Source organism: Myotis myotis, unplaced genomic scaffold, assembly GCF_014108235.1.
Source record: "Myotis myotis isolate mMyoMyo1 unplaced genomic scaffold, mMyoMyo1.p scaffold_m19_p_2, whole genome shotgun sequence".
In the NCBI taxonomy this organism is placed as follows: domain Eukaryota; kingdom Metazoa; phylum Chordata; class Mammalia; order Chiroptera; family Vespertilionidae; genus Myotis; species Myotis myotis.
In genome coordinates this window covers 160346271-160363179 of record NW_023416324.1, presented here as the reverse complement: position 1 = coordinate 160363179, position 16909 = coordinate 160346271, and the positions used below count along the sequence as shown (strand labels likewise).

Here is a 16909-nt window from a genome sequence, read left to right as displayed (position 1 = left end):
TCGTGAAATGATGAGTCCCTTTCGGTTTCTGTTCCGTAGGAAAGTGGTTAACAGCACAGACTTGAGTCCCATAAACCTCACCACAGTCCCAACTCAGCCTCTTACTTGGTGTGCGACCTTGAGTAAATTACTCGACTCTGCCAACCCTTAGTTTTATTATCTGAGAAAGGAGGCTATAAACCGCCTCGTGAATAGTGTGGGATCAAAGGGACAAACGTGTGGCAGGCCCAGTGCTCTGCAATGGAGAGTTGCTCTCGGTAGTTCAATGCATTGGCTTTTTCTCTATCCTGGTCTTTTTCCCACTCAAAATTACGTTGTGAGCATTTTAACACCCAACTGGGTACCATGGAACAAATCCTACTATCCAGGTCCTATTACTGTTTAGCGGTGATTTTGTCATTATTAAATCCTTCTAGCAGGAGAGGTATTTGGGTTAGACTCCCGTTTGTTCTTAAAATTCTGTGGATTGGAAAAGATAAAAAAAAAAAACTCTATCATATCTTAAACTCTGTTTTCAGCCCCAAACTCCAACTTGCCTCTCCAGTTCCAGGAAGGATTTAGCCATGTCTGTCGCCTCACCCCCACCACAGCCCTGTGGCTGCAGCTATTCACATTCGTTCTAGAGCAGGTTCTTGGTCCAGGCAGTGTGGGCATGTGGGGACATGTGAATAAACGCCTTATCTTTAGAAGTTAAATCTTGAGCAAGTTCATGAGGGCGTGTAGAGGGGGGGAGGAGGAGGCCCAGCCTGGGTAAGGCTGGGTAGCAGCACCAGTGGGCAGAATACCATACTTAGCTTGGAATTGGGAGTTGGCAAGCTGGATGGAAAATGTTGGGAGAAAATGTAAGAAGGCTTCCGCAGGTCTGGGTTTCATCCCTCCACCCCAGCCTCCCCCAAGGACAGGAGCAAATCTTCCAGGCACAGATGCCAGAGGATTCGCCTGCACTCGGGGTCAGGAGCTCACACCATAGGAACTCAACCCAAGGAGAGGGAGCAGATCCGTGCTCCATCTGCGCTTCAGACAGGCTCAGCCTCTGCGAGCACAAAGGTTGGTGCTCAGCAGTGCCATTTGCTGTTTGACGGAGAAACTGGGGTTAGGAGAAGAACAATGCCTGGTGTGCTAGAAAAACACGAATGCATTGCAGGGCCCCAGCCCTCCGTTCAGCGGCCTCAGATACAGGGAGAAACCGGGAGGAACGTGCCTTCGGCCTTTCCGACCTGGGTTGCGGGACAAGCCTGTCACTACAGCAGTGGTCTCTGAGACTGGGCTTCCTCCCGACGCCTGGCCTGGCATCTGGGCTTGTCCTTTTGGGAGCACATGGGACGTTCCATGTGGTGGTGAGACCCGGAGCACAGGAGAGGATGTGCCGTTTAGGCTGAGTCATCTAGGGTCCATCTCACTTTTGTGCTACTGTTGGCAAGATTGATCAAAGAACATCCATCCAGCTGGCCTCCATGAGACGTGGAGTCAGAGGGTCCGGTCCCGAGTCTCCGGTAGTGAGTGCCATTCCTCCTGGCTGCCCGTGAGGACTGGGGGGTCTCCAGTTTGGGGGATAGATTTGATCCCTTGGGATTAGGTGGCCTTGGTAATAGGTATGCATTCATTCATTCATTCACTCACTCCCTGTTAACTTATTAAGCACACATTTCTTCGGGCCCAATCTTGGCCTTGGCATTATCCCATCTCTGTGGTGGTGGCCCCTTTCCAGCCAATACTTTCCACCGATCATCCCGAGTGTTTTGAATAGAACCATTTTTTTAACTGCTTCTTTTAAAAAATGTTTTTATTGATTTTAAAGAGAGAGGGAGGGAGGGAGAAAGAGAAGATTGATTAGCTGTCTCCCATATGCACCCCAATGGGGGACAAACCCGCAACGTGGGTATGAGCCCTGACCGAGAATTGAACCGATGACCCTTTGGTGCACAGGATGACTCTCAACCGAAGGAGCCACACCGGCCAGGGCTGAAACCTATAGAACCATTAATCCTATTTTTGTAACTACTTTCATTCTTAAAAAAAAGTGGAACAAAGGAGTAGTTTTCAAAATATATTTGAATAGGTTTGAACCTATCTGTATATATATTGACTAGGTTACCTCTAGAAATGCAGTGGTAATTATCTCTGTGGCTCCGATTTCTACTACTCATTGCCTCAGACAACCCAAGGGCACTGCAGATGATGGCTGCTTGCTTTTTCTCAATACTTTAAATTTAGAAGCAAACATTTTGGGGCATCTTGTCTGTGCCAGACATTGTCAGGTATAAACAAGGGTCTAGATATGAGCCAGACCTTTTCCAGACATGCTCACAAACAACTGTAAGGAAAGGCAGACTTGAACAAAATGCAGAGACAAGGCTTTGGAAACCCAGGGAGGGAAGGCTCATTTCATATGGACAGTGGAGTGTGCTTTATCCAGAGGACGTGAATTTCTACTGCCTCTCAAAGCTGGTAATGGAGCAAGTCAGTACTTCCCAAACATGTTGGATCATAAGAATGAGCTGGGATACTTATTAACAATATGGATCCTCAGATCCCTCCCAAATTTTTAAAATCAGAATCTCCAGGAGTGGAGCTTGAGAATCTGTATTTTCAACAAAAGCCTTAACTGGTTCTTTAAAAAAAAATAAAAAACGATAACATTATTGAACACTTACCATGTGCCAGGCACTCTCTATGTACGTTAGGTGCATTATCTTGGTCTTCACAGCAATCCTGTGAGGTGGGGCTGTTTTTATGCGCATCTTTGAAGCACAGATGTTCAGAATCACCTGTGACCTAAGCGCAGATTCCTTTAACTTGGAATGAGAGCCTGGGTGGAGAGCAGTAGACATAAAGAGCTTGAAGACAGCGGCGCCACCTGCTGGTCTCCCTGGACCTTCTTGGTTTGTTCTAAAAGGGTCTGTTGCAGCGCCCCCAGCGGCCATGCACACAGATGATCTTTCCTAGCTCAGAGGGTCCAGAAGTGAATGTGGTTGTCATGTGGTGACAGAGGCCGGCCTCACAGAGGCTGTGCTGTGCTGTGCTGGGCCCCACAGTGCACCTCTGTCTGCCTCTCCCTCAGGTGTCAGAGAGGTGATCCACTTGGCAATAATATGTGCGGAGCACCTCCTGTGCGTCAGGCATGATGCTTACAAGGGTTCCTTCGTTCCTAGCAATCCTATGAGGAAGGGAACTGGGGCTCAGAAAGATGAACTCACACAGTTTGTGAGGCAGAGACAGGATTCATACGCAGCTCTTTCCCTTCATGATGACTCCCCTTAGAAGAGAGAAGGCCCTCAGAAGAGGACTAGCCTAGAATGGAGCCACCCGGTCTTGTTCAGCTGGAGGACTGATGCCTACATGAGTTACCAAGGAGATGATTTAAACCAGCAGTCGCCAACCGGTGGTCCACGGATCATTTGTGGTCCATGAGGTCCAAAAGGTTGTCGACGGCTGCTTTAAACTTTCTGAGCAGTGAGCAAGGAAGGTGGGTCAGAGGGGTGGGAAGGGAAGAGAGAGGACCACTCGACTCCGAAAGTGAGGCCATCCATTTGCACTGAAGGCCAGTACTCTGGCAGGCTGGACCCCGGGGTAGTGCTTAGCAGAAGATGTCCTCTGTGGGCCCCAGAAACACCATGGCCAGGCCCCAAAGTCTATCCAAGCAGGAAGTATGTACTACATTCTAGCCTGGGCCCCAAGCATGCAGGACAAGTCAGTTATGCTGGAAGGAGTAAGCTGATAGTACAGGCCTAGCCAGAGGAAGCAGGTCGATCATAACTGTAAGTGTGGTAGGTTACAGCCAACGAATTTGCTGAGGCTTGTTGTTGAAGATACTTTGTTGTTCCTATGAGTATTATTTCAAGTTTCAATTCTCTGTGACTAAAAGACATGGCTAGAATACAAGAATGTTCCCCTGTACATCGATAGTCATTTGGGGAATGGAAGCTGCCCCCAGCAGTTAACCTTTTGCTAAGGAGATCATGTCTGGATCTCTCAGTTCATGACACCCCTGAAGCCACCCGGCCTAGGTGCTTCCCTGAATCGCCCAACAGCTTAGTGGCACAGGCAGAGTCCCCCAAGAGGAGACCAGGAGGCCTGGGCCCTCCTTGCACAGTGGAGATGACCAGTGTAACAGGGCAGTGGCCTGGGACTCAGGACACTGCAAAAAGTGCCCAGCACCCCCATACCCTGGGCTTTCCTGCCCATCTTCCCAACCCCCAACCTGCCCTTGGCCAGAATCCCTGCCAGCCCAGGCTCCGTGATCCTGTGTCTAATGGCCCCCTTCTGTCCCCGCAGCGTGTCGGGGGGTGAGTTGTTCGAGCGCATCATCGACGAGGACTTTGAGCTGACGGAGCGAGAGTGCATCCAGTACATGAGGCAGATCTCGGAGGGGGTGGAGTACATCCACAAGCAGGGCATCGTCCACCTGGACCTCAAGCCCGAGAACATCATGTGTGTCAACAAGACAGGCACCAAGATCAAACTCATCGACTTCGGTCTGGCCAGAAGGCTGGGTAAGGCCTCTCCTATTGTCCTCGACATGTAGTGGCAGTGGCAGTGGCTGTGGCCCACACACTGGGTATTAGAGGGAATGCACAGCATTGGAGTTAAACTCAGACACTGTGGTGATGGCCCAGGTTCAGAACCCACCTTTACCACTTACTAGTTGTGAGGCTAAGTCCCAAATTCCTCATCTGTAAAATGGGATGATAGCAGTACCCACTTCACAGAGTTGTTATGGGGATCAAATGAGTGAATGCAGGTACAGTGATGAGAGCAGTGCCTTGCACATAGTAAGTAAGCACTTTTGTAGGTGTTAGCAATTTATTATTATTCCTAGAGGCCCGGTGCACAAAATTTGTGCAGGGGGGGTGGGGAGGGGAGCAGTGTGTGTGTCCCTCAACCCAGCCTGCACCCTCTCCAATCTGGGAACCCTCTCACAATCCAGGACTGCTGGCTCCCAACCACTTGCCTGCCTGCCTGCCTGCCTGCCTGATTGCCCCTAACCGCTTCTGCCTGCCAGCCTGATCACCCTCTAACCACTCCCCTGCCAGCCTGATTGACACCTAACTGCTCCCCTGCTGGCCCGATTGCCCCTAACTGACCTCCCCTGCAGGCCTGGTCACCCCTAATTGCCCTCCCCTGCAGGCCTGGTCACCCCTAACTGCCCTCCCCTACAGGCCTGGTCACCCCTAACTGCCCTCCCCTGCTGGCCTGGTTGCCCCTAACTGCCCTCCCCTGCTGGCCCGGTCACCCTCCCTTGCCAGCCATCTTGTGTCCACATGGGGGCGTTCATCTTGTGTGTTGGAGTGGTGGCCAATTTGCATATTACCTCTTTATTACATAGGATTTTTGTCGTTGTTGTTGTCCCTTTTGTATTTTTCACTCTGGTGCCTTCAGAGTGGAAGCACCTTGTGATGGTGCTTCCTGCACTTGCCTCCTACTGCCCAGTTTTCGGTCTCCTGCTGCTTCCTCTCATTTGATTCTCACAGCAGCCCTGTGAGGCATGCAGGGCGGATGTTATGAGCCCAAATGATAGACTAAGAAAACGAGGCTCACAGTAGCTTTGCCCAGCAGGTCCCACCAGGAGCCAGGAGGGGTCCTGGGGCTGAAATAGGGACCCCAGACACAGTTTGAGCTTCCTGAGCACCTGTGCTATTCTGGCCATGTGTGGAGGTGCAGGAGGTGGGCGGGACCTGCACCCAGCCCCGAGGTCATTTTGGTGGGTGACTGTCTGCCTCACAAGCCACCTCCACCCACCCTGCCTGTGTAGCTCTGTGAGGTCTCAGGAATTGAGGAAACCGCTTCCCCCTCCACCCCCTGACCACAGCCTTGGCAACACGGGCCTGGGGCTGGCAGGAGCTGGCCTTCTTCACCGCCCTGCAAGGAGCCAATGGCACTGGATGCCCAGTCCTGGTTGAGACCGTGTGAGTGATAAAGAGGAAAGTGAGGGAGGCGGTCCCGCCAGGCTGTGGCTCCCTGGTGATCGGTGCCCCGAGGTTGGGCGAATGCACCTGCTCTGCTCTCTCCTGCTGAGGGCACGGTGTGGGGGCCACCGCTGGTGGACAGGAAACCCTAACAGTTTAAACAAATAGGGCACAGCTGGCCTAGGGTGCTAGCGTGTCAGAGCCCAGAGAACACAATGGGCAGGCTGCCTTAGAGAGGGATATGTGGGGACAGGATGTCTACCACGGGGCAGAGAACTGGGGAGTTAAGATGTAGCAGGAAGGATTCAGGCTGGAGCTGGAGCAGAGCTCCCATGTCCGAGAGCCATTCAATGCCTTGTCTTAGAGCACTCACTGGGGCTCTGTTGTTAACAGGACCAGGGGCAGCCACGGGCCAAAGGCGTGCCACCCCTCCAGGAGCTGGCACCTGGTGTGCGTACTCCGGACAGCTCTTGTCCTTTATGGCTCAGAGGCACCTGCGGCTAAGGTTTTCCTGACGATCCTCCCGGCAGCTCCTGGGAGGAGAGAGATGAGGTTGCACGTGGAGAGGCCGTGGAGTAGGAGGAGCCTGGCTTGGGAGTCAGGACCCCTGGCACCACTGTTAACTGGGGGGGTAAATCACTCCACTTCCCTGGAGCCTGTCCTCGGAGCTGGGGGTTGTCGAGAATGTTACACAGGAAAGTTTGTCAAGCAGGCAGCAGGGCTCACTATTACCAAGCACAGGTCCCAGCCCCCCCTCAGGGCACTCGTGGGAGAGGCAGGCACAGGGCAGAGCCTGGCAGCAGGGGTTTAGCAGCCTCTCCTCCCCACCCCACCCCACCCGCTGAAGGCACTAAGGCGAGGGTGCGGCTGCTTGGTCTCATGGTGCATTGATGAACTTGTTTAACGGGGGGCCGGGGTCTCTGTGCCTTCTCCCGGGAGACAGCAGCTGAGGCCGGTCCTCTCTGTGTCTCTCCCGGGCGCACAGATGAGGGCACCCGAGAACGATGGGTTTGGCTCCACAGTGTTCTGGCCAGTGATCCCTCTCTCTCTGGTTGCAGAGAATGCGGGGTCTCTGAAGGTCCTTTTTGGCACCCCGGAGTTTGTGGCACCTGAAGTGATCAACTATGAGCCCATTGGCTACGCAACAGACATGTGGAGCATCGGGGTCATCTGCTACATCCTGTGAGTCTTGGGTATAGGGAGGCAGGGGCAGGGAGTGCCACAGGAGGGTCCGCAGGCTGCCCTGATGTTCAGGGGCCAGGGTGGCTCATGGTGGCAAGCCTTCTCCAGAGTCAGGAGGGTGGCAGGCTCCCATCTTACCCCCTGGCCTGCCCTGCTTATGCTCCCAGAGGTCAGCCGCCCACTTCACACTCCCATGGGAGCACCTAGTTCCACACACCAGGACCGGCCTTCCGGGCCCCTCTCCATCCCTGATGCTGTCCAGCCTGGGGCCTCTGGTTAGGAGGGTGGGAATGTGACTGGTACCATGTAATTTACCTTCACTTGTGTAGGTGGGTGTGGAGAGGAGGGAGGGAGCCCAGGTGTGCATCTCCTGTGAGCGTCATCATCGTCTGCAGAGGACAGCACCCCATCCTCGCTGCAGTGGTCTGGACCAGCGCTTCACAAAACAGCACCATGCGTGAATCACCGGAGACAGTTTAGGTTGCAGGGTGGTTCAGAAGGCCTGGGGTACCTGGGAATCCACATTTCCAGGAGGGAAATGTCCAGGTTGCCAATAGTGCTGGTCCAGGGATCGAGCCCTGAGGACCAGGCTTTAGGTGGGGTTATAGCTACACCTGGAGGGATAGGAACAGGCAAGGGCACTAGGACTGTGGGGAGCGGACAGCCACGTGGGAGTGTTCACAGTGAGCACATCCGTGTAACCTATACCCAGATCATAAACCACACACTCCCTCTTGGTGGGATCTTGCTGGTTTCACCTCTGAAGCCCGGGCCGCAGACAGCCATCGGCCTCAGAGGCAGCCTGCGAACATGTGTGGCAGCACACAGCTATGGGATGGTTACCCAGAAGGTGTAGGTGTGCGTGCATTCATTTTGTGAAAACATAGATTTTGTTCTTCAAGCAAAAGGAAAAATTAAGCGTTTTCATGGTAAATATGAGGAGGACCTCTCAGAATGCTTCCTTGGACCCCTGGGGTCCCCAGTGTGAGCAATGGCTGTGGGCGGCCCTGCTGCACAGCCAGGCTCAGGAACCCCTGTTACACAAGCTTTTCTAAATGTGGAGTGATTTTTTGTGCAGAGTGGCTTTTCCACAGGCTCAGGAGTTTTACTGTCACTGTGGCCTGCGAGGACAGCCTCCCTCAGCATCACAGCCTCCCTGTATCACAGATTCTGTACCCGAGTCATCTTCCCCCCTCCCCGCTGTCACCCCCACCAGCATGGCTTCCCCCAGAGCAGCAGAGAAGGCCCCGGCCAGGAGTGCGTTTCCCTGCCTCTCCCTATTGCAGACCTCTCCAAGAAAAAGGGGGCTGACGAGTAGAGAAAGCTGCACCTGATTCTGGAGGCCTGGCTCCTCGGTAAATAAGGAAGCAGGACAGTGGGCCTAGCCTACCCCTTCTGGGGCTGCCCCGCTGGACGATGCTCACACTGTGCAGGGCCTGGCTTGGTCCCTGGGTCCCTCTGCAGCCACGAGAGACGTGCCTGACTGTCTCCCCGGCTTTCCCACACGAGCCGAGATCATCTGAAGCCATGGATTTCTCAGGGTTCTCGTTTAATCCTCAGGACAAACCAGGGAGAGGGTCACGGCAGGGCTCCGACCTCCATTTGGCATTGAGATGACCAGGGCCAAAGACTCCCACGTGGCTGTCCACTCCCCACACTCCTAGTTGACCCAAGACTGACGCGTTTCCCAGGGTACAGGACTTTTAGTGCTAAAGCGAGGACAGTGCTGGGCCAACTAGGGCCCGTGGTCTCCCTGCTGGTCAGGGACAGCACAGTGACTAAGCTGCTCAGTACATGTTCACAGTGACACGTCTGCGTCACCCACACCCAGATCATGAACCGAACACTCCCAGGGCCCTCCCAGTTACTACCCCCCGGTGTAGCTATCATCCTCATGTCCAGGATCATGCGTTAGTTCTGCCTAGTCTTGAACTTGATATAAACGGAATCACACAGGAAGACAGGTCTGGCTTCTTTTGCTCAACACTGACTGTGAGGCCCATTCACATTACTGTGTGTAGCTGTAGCCGCTCGTTCTCGGTGCTGTGCAGTGTCCACTGTGGGGCATCATCCCACTTGTGTATTTATTCCGTGTTGATGGGCTTTTGAGTAGATTCCAGTTGGGGTGTTGCAAGGGTTCGGATACATGTGTGTTAGTGAATATATTTATGCATTTCCGTTGGACATATATAATCCACAACTGGAATCACTAGGTCATAAGAGCACTTTATTTTAAAATGGAAATCCTTTTAGGTGGAGGAACATAGTAATTGGGATAATATGTTGTATTGTTTACTAGATTATTTTTAAAGCAAAGACCAAGAAGTAGGGCAGAGCTTTTGAAATGGGGAGAAAGTGATTCTGATGACTGGGGCACCAGCCTGAAGTTGTTTGGGGGTGGGGGGGCAGGGCGGTGGAGAGGGAAGAGAGGCCTGTGTGGTGGGGACTCAGGTCAGCCCTGCTTAGCCTCCGGCAACCCTTCCACCCTCCGGGCCCCCCCACCCCCCCAGGTCCAGTACCCATCACTGTGGGCTGCTCTGCCCGCTGGGACTTTTCCCCGCTGGCTCTCGCAGTGGGATTGAGGTTTGGCAGTTCCCTCCCCAGCTAGGGCTCTCAGCAGAGCACATGGTGCCACAACAACTGTTGGAACCAGAGGGATTCCTTCCTCCCAGTCCTGCTGTTCAGAAACCTGGAGCCACTGCTAGAGCACCCAGAAGAGGCTCTCTGGTGTCCCTGCTGCTCAGCCAGGTTTAGGAACCGCTGTTGCAGAAGCTTTACCAAGAGGGGAGTGATTTTTTGTGCACCCCATCCCTCTCTTTGGAGCTTGGTTGTCTGTCTGGCAGTTCCTGTCGAGCCACCTTCTGCATGTGTACCAGAGAACCTCCCCCCAACCCCTCCATCTCCTTTCTGAGGCCAGGGAGAGATGGGGAGGCCGGGGAGTTGGGGGACAGGTGATAACATTTATTATTATTTAAAATAATAACATTTATTATTTATGAGCGCCTCGTAAGCAACCAGTGCTGCCTGCTGTCTTTGTAGGTTGCTCTCACTTTGTTGGAGGGACTCCTCAAGCCCCGGGAGAGGTCAGGGCAGAGCCGGCCCTGGTACTGGACACCTGGTCCCCTGCCTGCCTGGCTTTTCCAGGCAGAGTAGAGATGCAGCAGGCAGGGCTATGGGGTCCCTACCCTCTCACCCCTGTTCTGAAGAGAGAGAGTCGATTTTTTGAATCTCCTGGAGACTCTTCTTGTGTTAGAAAAACCTACTTGATTTCTGGCAGGAAAGTGAGGACGGGGTGCTCTAGGCCACACTTCCATGTGGAAGAACTTCTAAGCCCCGCCTTTTCTCTAAGACCTTCCTCTCCTGCGTCCCTGCCCTCTGTTCCTGAGCACTTGGTGTTCCCTCACTGCCTGCAGGGGCACCACCCCTCTGTGTCCAGCCCTCACCCTGTTCCAGCATTCCTTCTCTCTCCCTGCCCTCAAACCAGGGTAAAGAGCAGCTACTGCTCTGCTTTCTCCTCCCAACCATCCTCCTGACGGGACAGTGAGAGACTTCCCATTTCTGCTCATTTGTTGAGCACCCGCCATGAGAGAGAGCCAGAGTCAACCCCATCAGAGTCTAACTTCTGGGGACAGCAGGTGGTGAACGGGGGCGAAGTGCCAGGGCCCAAGCATCGGGCATGTACTCAGACTTGGGTTTGTTTGAATGCAGGGCTTTTCAGAAGGATGCAGTGGCCCCACCCAGGGCAGCCCTCCTCTCCGCCGATGAGCCAGACATCTCTCTGAGTCCAGCTCCGTGGGTACCCTATGCCCACACCAGGCCCAGCCACCACCTGCAGGTTCTTGGGTGGTGTTTAGCATGACTAAACCCCAGCTCTCTGCTTCCTAGGCCACTGCACAATAGGATACCCAGCTCTTCCTGTGGGACCTGCCCACCCTCACAGTTCTCTCACCACACTTCAGTATTTGAAGGCTAAAATGGGATCAAAGGCGAACTCTTCCTAAGCAATCAGTAGTTCTGCTAGCAGATGTGTGGTCTCCTTAGCTGGCCGTTCATGCAGCCAGCTGGTCATCTGCTGCTTGAAAAACACCATGGGGAAAGTGTAGTCCAAGAAGCACTTCTCTTTGTTCAAGAAAGGGTTCACGCCCTAACCGGTTTTGCTCAGTGGATAGAGCGTTGGCCTGCGGACTCAAGGGTTCCGGGTTAGATTCCGGTCAAGGGCATGCACCTTGGTTGCGGGCACATCCCCAGTAGGGAGTGTGCAGGAGGCAGCTGATCGATGTTTCTCTCTCATCGATGTTTCTAGCTCTCTATCCCTCTCCCTTCCTCTCTGTAAAAAAATCACTAAAATATATTAAAAAAAAAAAAGAAAGAAAGAAAGAAAGGGTTCACCTTTCTCCTGCCTTTCTGCCCTGAGAGCAGAACAGACCTTGCGTCAGATTCCCTGGGCAGAGTTTGGCTGCAGTGAGGTATTAAGACATTAGAACATCCTGCAGTACTGACCATTGGGACTCATCAGCACAAAGACTAACATTTGACCATAAAAAATGAACATGAAGACTCTGTATTCACTGATGAAAGGCCATTTTAAGTGAGGAAAAGAGCATCCAAGAACTTGCCCACACTGATAACCATTTTGTGAAACCCAGATGAATCCTTTGGTTAAGTTGGGGAGGAAAAAATTTTCCTCTGCCCTTTTAGGTTCAGTATTGGGGGCCTGCAAATCAAACAAAAGACAGATTAACAGGAGGAAAAAAACAGATTTGACTATGTACATATGCATAAGAGGTAAAGAAATGTGACTCAAGGAGGCATTTAGGGTCTGAAGCTTATGTACTGTTTTAACAAAGAGCAATAAATTGGAGAGAAGTCATTAGACCAGAGAAAGGGGTCTGGGCAAGGCTTCTGGAGGGGTTAAGTTGTTAGAAGATCCTAGGAAAGGGATGGTCAATAAGGATTGTTTCGCAAGTTTTTTATGCAAATTTGTTATGCATATAAGAGTCTCCTCCTCTACAAATGGAAATGTATATCACCTTAACAAAGAGAAATTTATGTCCTGCTTTTAGACAGAGAGAGAGAGGACAGAGAGCTAATTGACAATCCTTATGCCATATTTGGGATCAATTAAAAACTAGGCAAGACTAGGAAGAGAGGTGAGTGGTTGAGTTTTAATGCTACGATTATTCTGTTTGTTATTGGGTTAATTTTTTAATCAAATGATGCTTGATCCTTATGTAAATCCTGGCAACAAAGTAAAAGTTCAAAGAAAGTTTTAAAAAATCTGTAAAATCCCACCACCCAGAAATAGCATTACTAAAATTAGAACACTCTCTTTGTTATCACGCTCTGCATAAATACCATGTTTTATTTTAGAGACACACTCTTTAATAGGGGAGATGCTGGGGGAGCTCAGGCAGGCGAGGAGCCAGCTGGGGCTCAGGGGTATTTCAGATGGATGGGCTGCCAGGAAGGAGGAGCGCCAGAGGCCAGAGGTGAGGAGGCTCTCCCTGGCTGTGAACATTACAGAGATTAAGGCCTGTCTTTGCAGGATTACAGCTCCTAATTAGGAAGGGAGGTTTACAGAAGGGGGCCTTTCAGCATTCCACAGCTGGGTTGTTTGCTTTTTCTGCAATCTTTTGGAGTGCTGAAGGACTCCCCCGCCCCCCTTCTGTTTCAAATGGAAAATGTCAAAGCAGAAAGAAGCAGGTGGCTGACAAGCAAGAGTTGGGCTGCTTCTTGGTGGGCCTAACTGAGGTCTGCGGAAGAACAAAACTTCAGTGGAGTGAATGTGAAGGTGGAAATGACTTTATTGAACGATTCATAAATCAGGCAACATCCCATCTAGTAAATAGAGAGATGCTCCCAGCATCAGTAGGAAATGGAAGGGTTTTATGGGCAAAAGAAGTCCTAGCAAAAGGAGAGAAAGGATTATTTCAGGCTCGGACTTTTTCTTTGGGGAGGGGAGAGGGGTGGAAAGGGACCAGCAGAGTTTTGTTGTGCAGATGACCTCCCTAGGGCTAATCAGGGAGTTTCAGATTGACTAAAGATTACATTTCTGGAAGAGGTTGAAGTTACAATTTAAACTTGATTTGATGTTGTGAGAGCAAATGACTCCATCTTGGGCCTGTTATCCCTTTTTTTAACAGCTCACAGGGGATGGCAGGGATGGGAAAGCTTGGAGCGCCTGGGAAGTGTAGGCCAGCACCCTTGGTGTATAAAAGGGGAAACGGGCCCAGAGCAGGAAGGGAGTGGCATGTAACAGCGTAGATTCGGGGGACGATAAGCTCCCACCCTCCCCCCACTGTTATGTGACCGAGAAGGATGATCTCCATGCATTCTTTTTTTTTTTTTTAATATATTTTATTGATTTTTTACAGAGAGGAAGGGAGAGAGATAGAGAGTCAGAAACATCGATGAGAGAGAAACATCGACCAGCCGCCTCCTGCACATCCCCCACCGGGGATGTGCCCACAACCCAGGTACATGCCCTTGACCGGAATCGAACCTGGGACCTTTCAGTCCGCAGGCCGACGCTCTACCCACTGAGCCAAACCGGTTTCGGCTCCATGCATTCTTAAAACATAAATCAGAGACTGAGACACTTTAATGCCATCTATAAAAATCTGTTATTCAAAAACGCAAGTCTGTTGATTAGGGTGAGATAATTCACATTACCAAAGCTTGCTTCTCCTCACAAGGGCCTTACCAGAGGGTTCCTTCCCTGCCAGGGCTTCCTCACGGTATGTCAGTGGGTTTTGTTTTACAAAACTTCATTCTCAGGTGCAGGTGTATCTCAGGGGCTGAGGGCCTTGAATGCTGAAACAGCCCCAGAAGGGTTTGTGGGATTATGATGAGGGGCTACTAAGGATTTGGGAGACTGAATTTAGTGAAGCCTTAACTTGGGAAGTTGATGGCAGGAATGGCCCAGATTCATCTCGTGGGGTTCAGGGGTCAGGGCTACCTAATTTGTGGGGCCCAGTACGAAATTTAAAGGTGGGGTGAGTTGTCCAAACACTAAGAATCTCCAGATAACAGTAGCAGAATATTAAACCAAGGGGTGGGGGGCATCAAAGGGTGGGGCCCTGTGCAACCTTGAGGCTGCCCTAGATCAAGGTGAATGGGGAGTGGATTCGTGGTGTGACAATGAAGTCCTCAGAGGTGAGCGGAGAGGCCATTGAGCCATAAAGCTGTTCTATTCTTCCTTGAGATTTTACCATCCGAATTTTATCTGGAGTAAGCTATGGGTAAATGAGTCATTTCTGAGATCACAGACTCGGGAGGCAGTGGGATGAACTGTCTACAGAAGAAGGGGAACATCTGTGGTCATGGGTCCAGCACTTCCTGTAGACCAGGCCTCGTGCAGGTCCCTGCACTACCATTTCCTTCATGTTCATGGAAAGGTTTGTATAAAGTTGCAGGTAAGATTCAGGCTCTAGAGACAGATGCTGTCACCAGACCCAAGTTCCTGTGCCCGATGCTTCGAATGGCAAAACTCAAAACATCAGAGTTTGGAGTAAGGAAAGGTTTATTGATCGAGAAGGCGGCAACAGAGAAGGTGGGAGACTTAGCAATGCCTCAGAACCATCTTGCTCAGTGGACTAGGTTAAGGGTTTTTAAGGAGCTTGGGGGAACACGTGTGCGGAAGCGCTGGTGGGGCAGGTGTTGATGTAAGACCTTGGAACTTGGCCGTTTATGGTGAGGGACTTCTTCACTGCATCTCCTGGACAGCGGACCCTTTGCTCTGAAGGGTGTGGCATTCAGGTTCCGGTTACGTTCCAGTCCTTTGGTTCCGTGTGTGACTGGTGGGCTGGGGAGACTTTGGGTCCAGGTCCAGCTGGAGGTCGAAGTTCTTTTCTCTGCGCATGCTTCGGCTGCGTGACATTGGGGTTTTGGTCTGTTGTCTCTGAAAAGTAACTCACGTCTTGTTAAACAGGATAGGACTGTTTTGAACTGGTTCTGCGTTTGCAACACCCGGGTTCAAATCTCACTGGCTGTGAATCCTTGGGCAAGTTACTTACCCCCACCCCCGGGCCTCAGTTTCCTCATCTGCGAAACTAATGAGTTACCTGCACGATAGGGTGATGTTAAGGTTGAATGAGTTCATCTCTTTGTCCAGTGCCTGGCACATGCCCTAGTGAGTATTTGCTGCCGTGACGGTGGTGATGGAGAAGGGGAAGGAGGGAGGGAGAAGTGGAGGCGGTGACCACTCTGGTTAAGTAGTAGGTTCTCCTTACAGAGGAGGACTCTGTGACAGAGTGCTGAGGGGATGTCCACGGTCACCCAATGAACAGGCATGCCCTTTCCCCCACCACGGGGCCTCTGTGGGAGCTTTCTGGTTTGGCCTCAATGCCTCAGGGCACTGAACTTGAGTGTAGATGGGTCACCAAGCCCACATTACTGATTCCATGTCCACCATCCATCTATCCACACATCCTTGCTGAGCACCGTGTGTGCTGGGCCCTCTGGGTGCTGACAGGAGCAGGGCAGGTGGGTGCAGTAATGGCTGCTCTCTACCATGTGACCATCGTGGGAGGGGCAGGAGCACAGGGACCTTGCAGAGTTCTGTGGGGAGAAGTTCTGGCTTGGGCCTGGGGGAGAATAGAAGACAGGGAGGAGGTGTCCTGCTGTGTACTGTGTAAACGGAAGTACATTCCTTCGGCCTCAGCCTCACAGGCAGGAAGTGTCCAGAGACACCCCAAAATACAGTGAGCACTGAGAAGAGGCGGGGCCACTAAAGCCTGGAGAGCCACATCCTCTCTTATTTCCCCAGGCAGGAGGAGAGACAGGCACAAGGGCGTTTGGGGGTGCAGGGCTTTGCCGGCTCTCACCTTTGACCTCAGCACTCACTTGGGGGGATCATCTCACCCTACTCTCCTTCTCCCCCTCACCCTCATCCCTCACCCCCAGTTCACCTGCTCTCCTGCTCTTCTCCCAGGGTCAGTGGACTTTCCCCCTTCATGGGTGACAACGATAACGAAACCTTGGCCAACGTTACCTCAGCCACCTGGGACTTCGACGACGAGGCCTTCGATGAGATCTCCGATGACGCCAAGGATTTTATCAGCAACTTGCTGAAGAAGGATATGAAGTAATGAGCTGAGATTTCCATCTTTTCAGCTTCCCCAGGCCCTGGACTGGTGTCTGGAGGCAGGGAGTTCCTGTACCTGTCGTGGGTCCCTCACCTGGAGGGAGGGTGGACATTGTGCATGTGGGGGGTGGGGAGGGAAGGGTCTTCCTAGGCCCCTGCTCCCCTGTGCCAGACACTCCACTCGGCTTGAAGAGCACCGAGACCTCACATGAAAAGCAACCCTTAGCCAGGGGTTTGCAGGGAGAGTGGCTGCTTGTGCATGAAGAGTAATGGCCCCTTTTATTTTCCCTGTCCGGTTGTGGTCTGGGGAAGCCCTGCTGGAACCTCGGCCTTCTTCAGGGTTGCACAGCGTGTCCTATCTGTGGGTCCTGACTGTACCTCCAGGCCATTCTGGTTTGGTGGTTTTTATATCTAAATTATTTAAGGCAGTGGTTCTCAACCTTCTGGCCCTTTAAATACAGTCCCTCATGTTGTGACCCAACCATAAAATTATTTTCGTTGCTACTTCATAACTGTAATGTTGCTACTGTTAGGAATCGTAATGTAAATATCTGATATGCAGGATGGTCTTAGGCGACCCCTGTAAAAGGGGCGTTCGACCGCCAAAGGGGTCGCGACCCACAGGTTGAGAACCGCTGATTAAAGAACTCCCTGCCTGAATATGGCCAAGCACCGTTCCCACTGCCCAAAGTTACGCTGTGCTCCCAGACCACGGGGCTCAGCCCTCTCCCAGCTC

The 16909-nt window shown here is 52.0% G+C and overlaps 1 protein-coding gene across 8 annotated transcripts in view; it reads left to right on the top strand.

Moving 5' to 3' along the window:
- MYLK (myosin light chain kinase) overlaps positions 1–16909 on the top strand; it is a 272007-nt gene that overhangs the window by 240357 nt on the left and 14741 nt on the right. For 6 of the 8 annotated variants that reach the window (XM_036348906.1, XM_036348905.1, XM_036348904.1 and 3 more), the window contains 3 exons: positions 4276–4493; positions 6965–7088; positions 16021–16173. In XM_036348906.1, coding sequence (XP_036204799.1) covers positions 4276–4493; positions 6965–7088; positions 16021–16173 — 495 coding nt within the window. Of the gene's footprint in view, positions 1–4275; positions 4494–6964; positions 7089–16020; positions 16174–16909 lie in introns of those variants that run through there. The other 2 variants (XM_036348909.1, XM_036348912.1) reach the window with 2 other exon arrangements.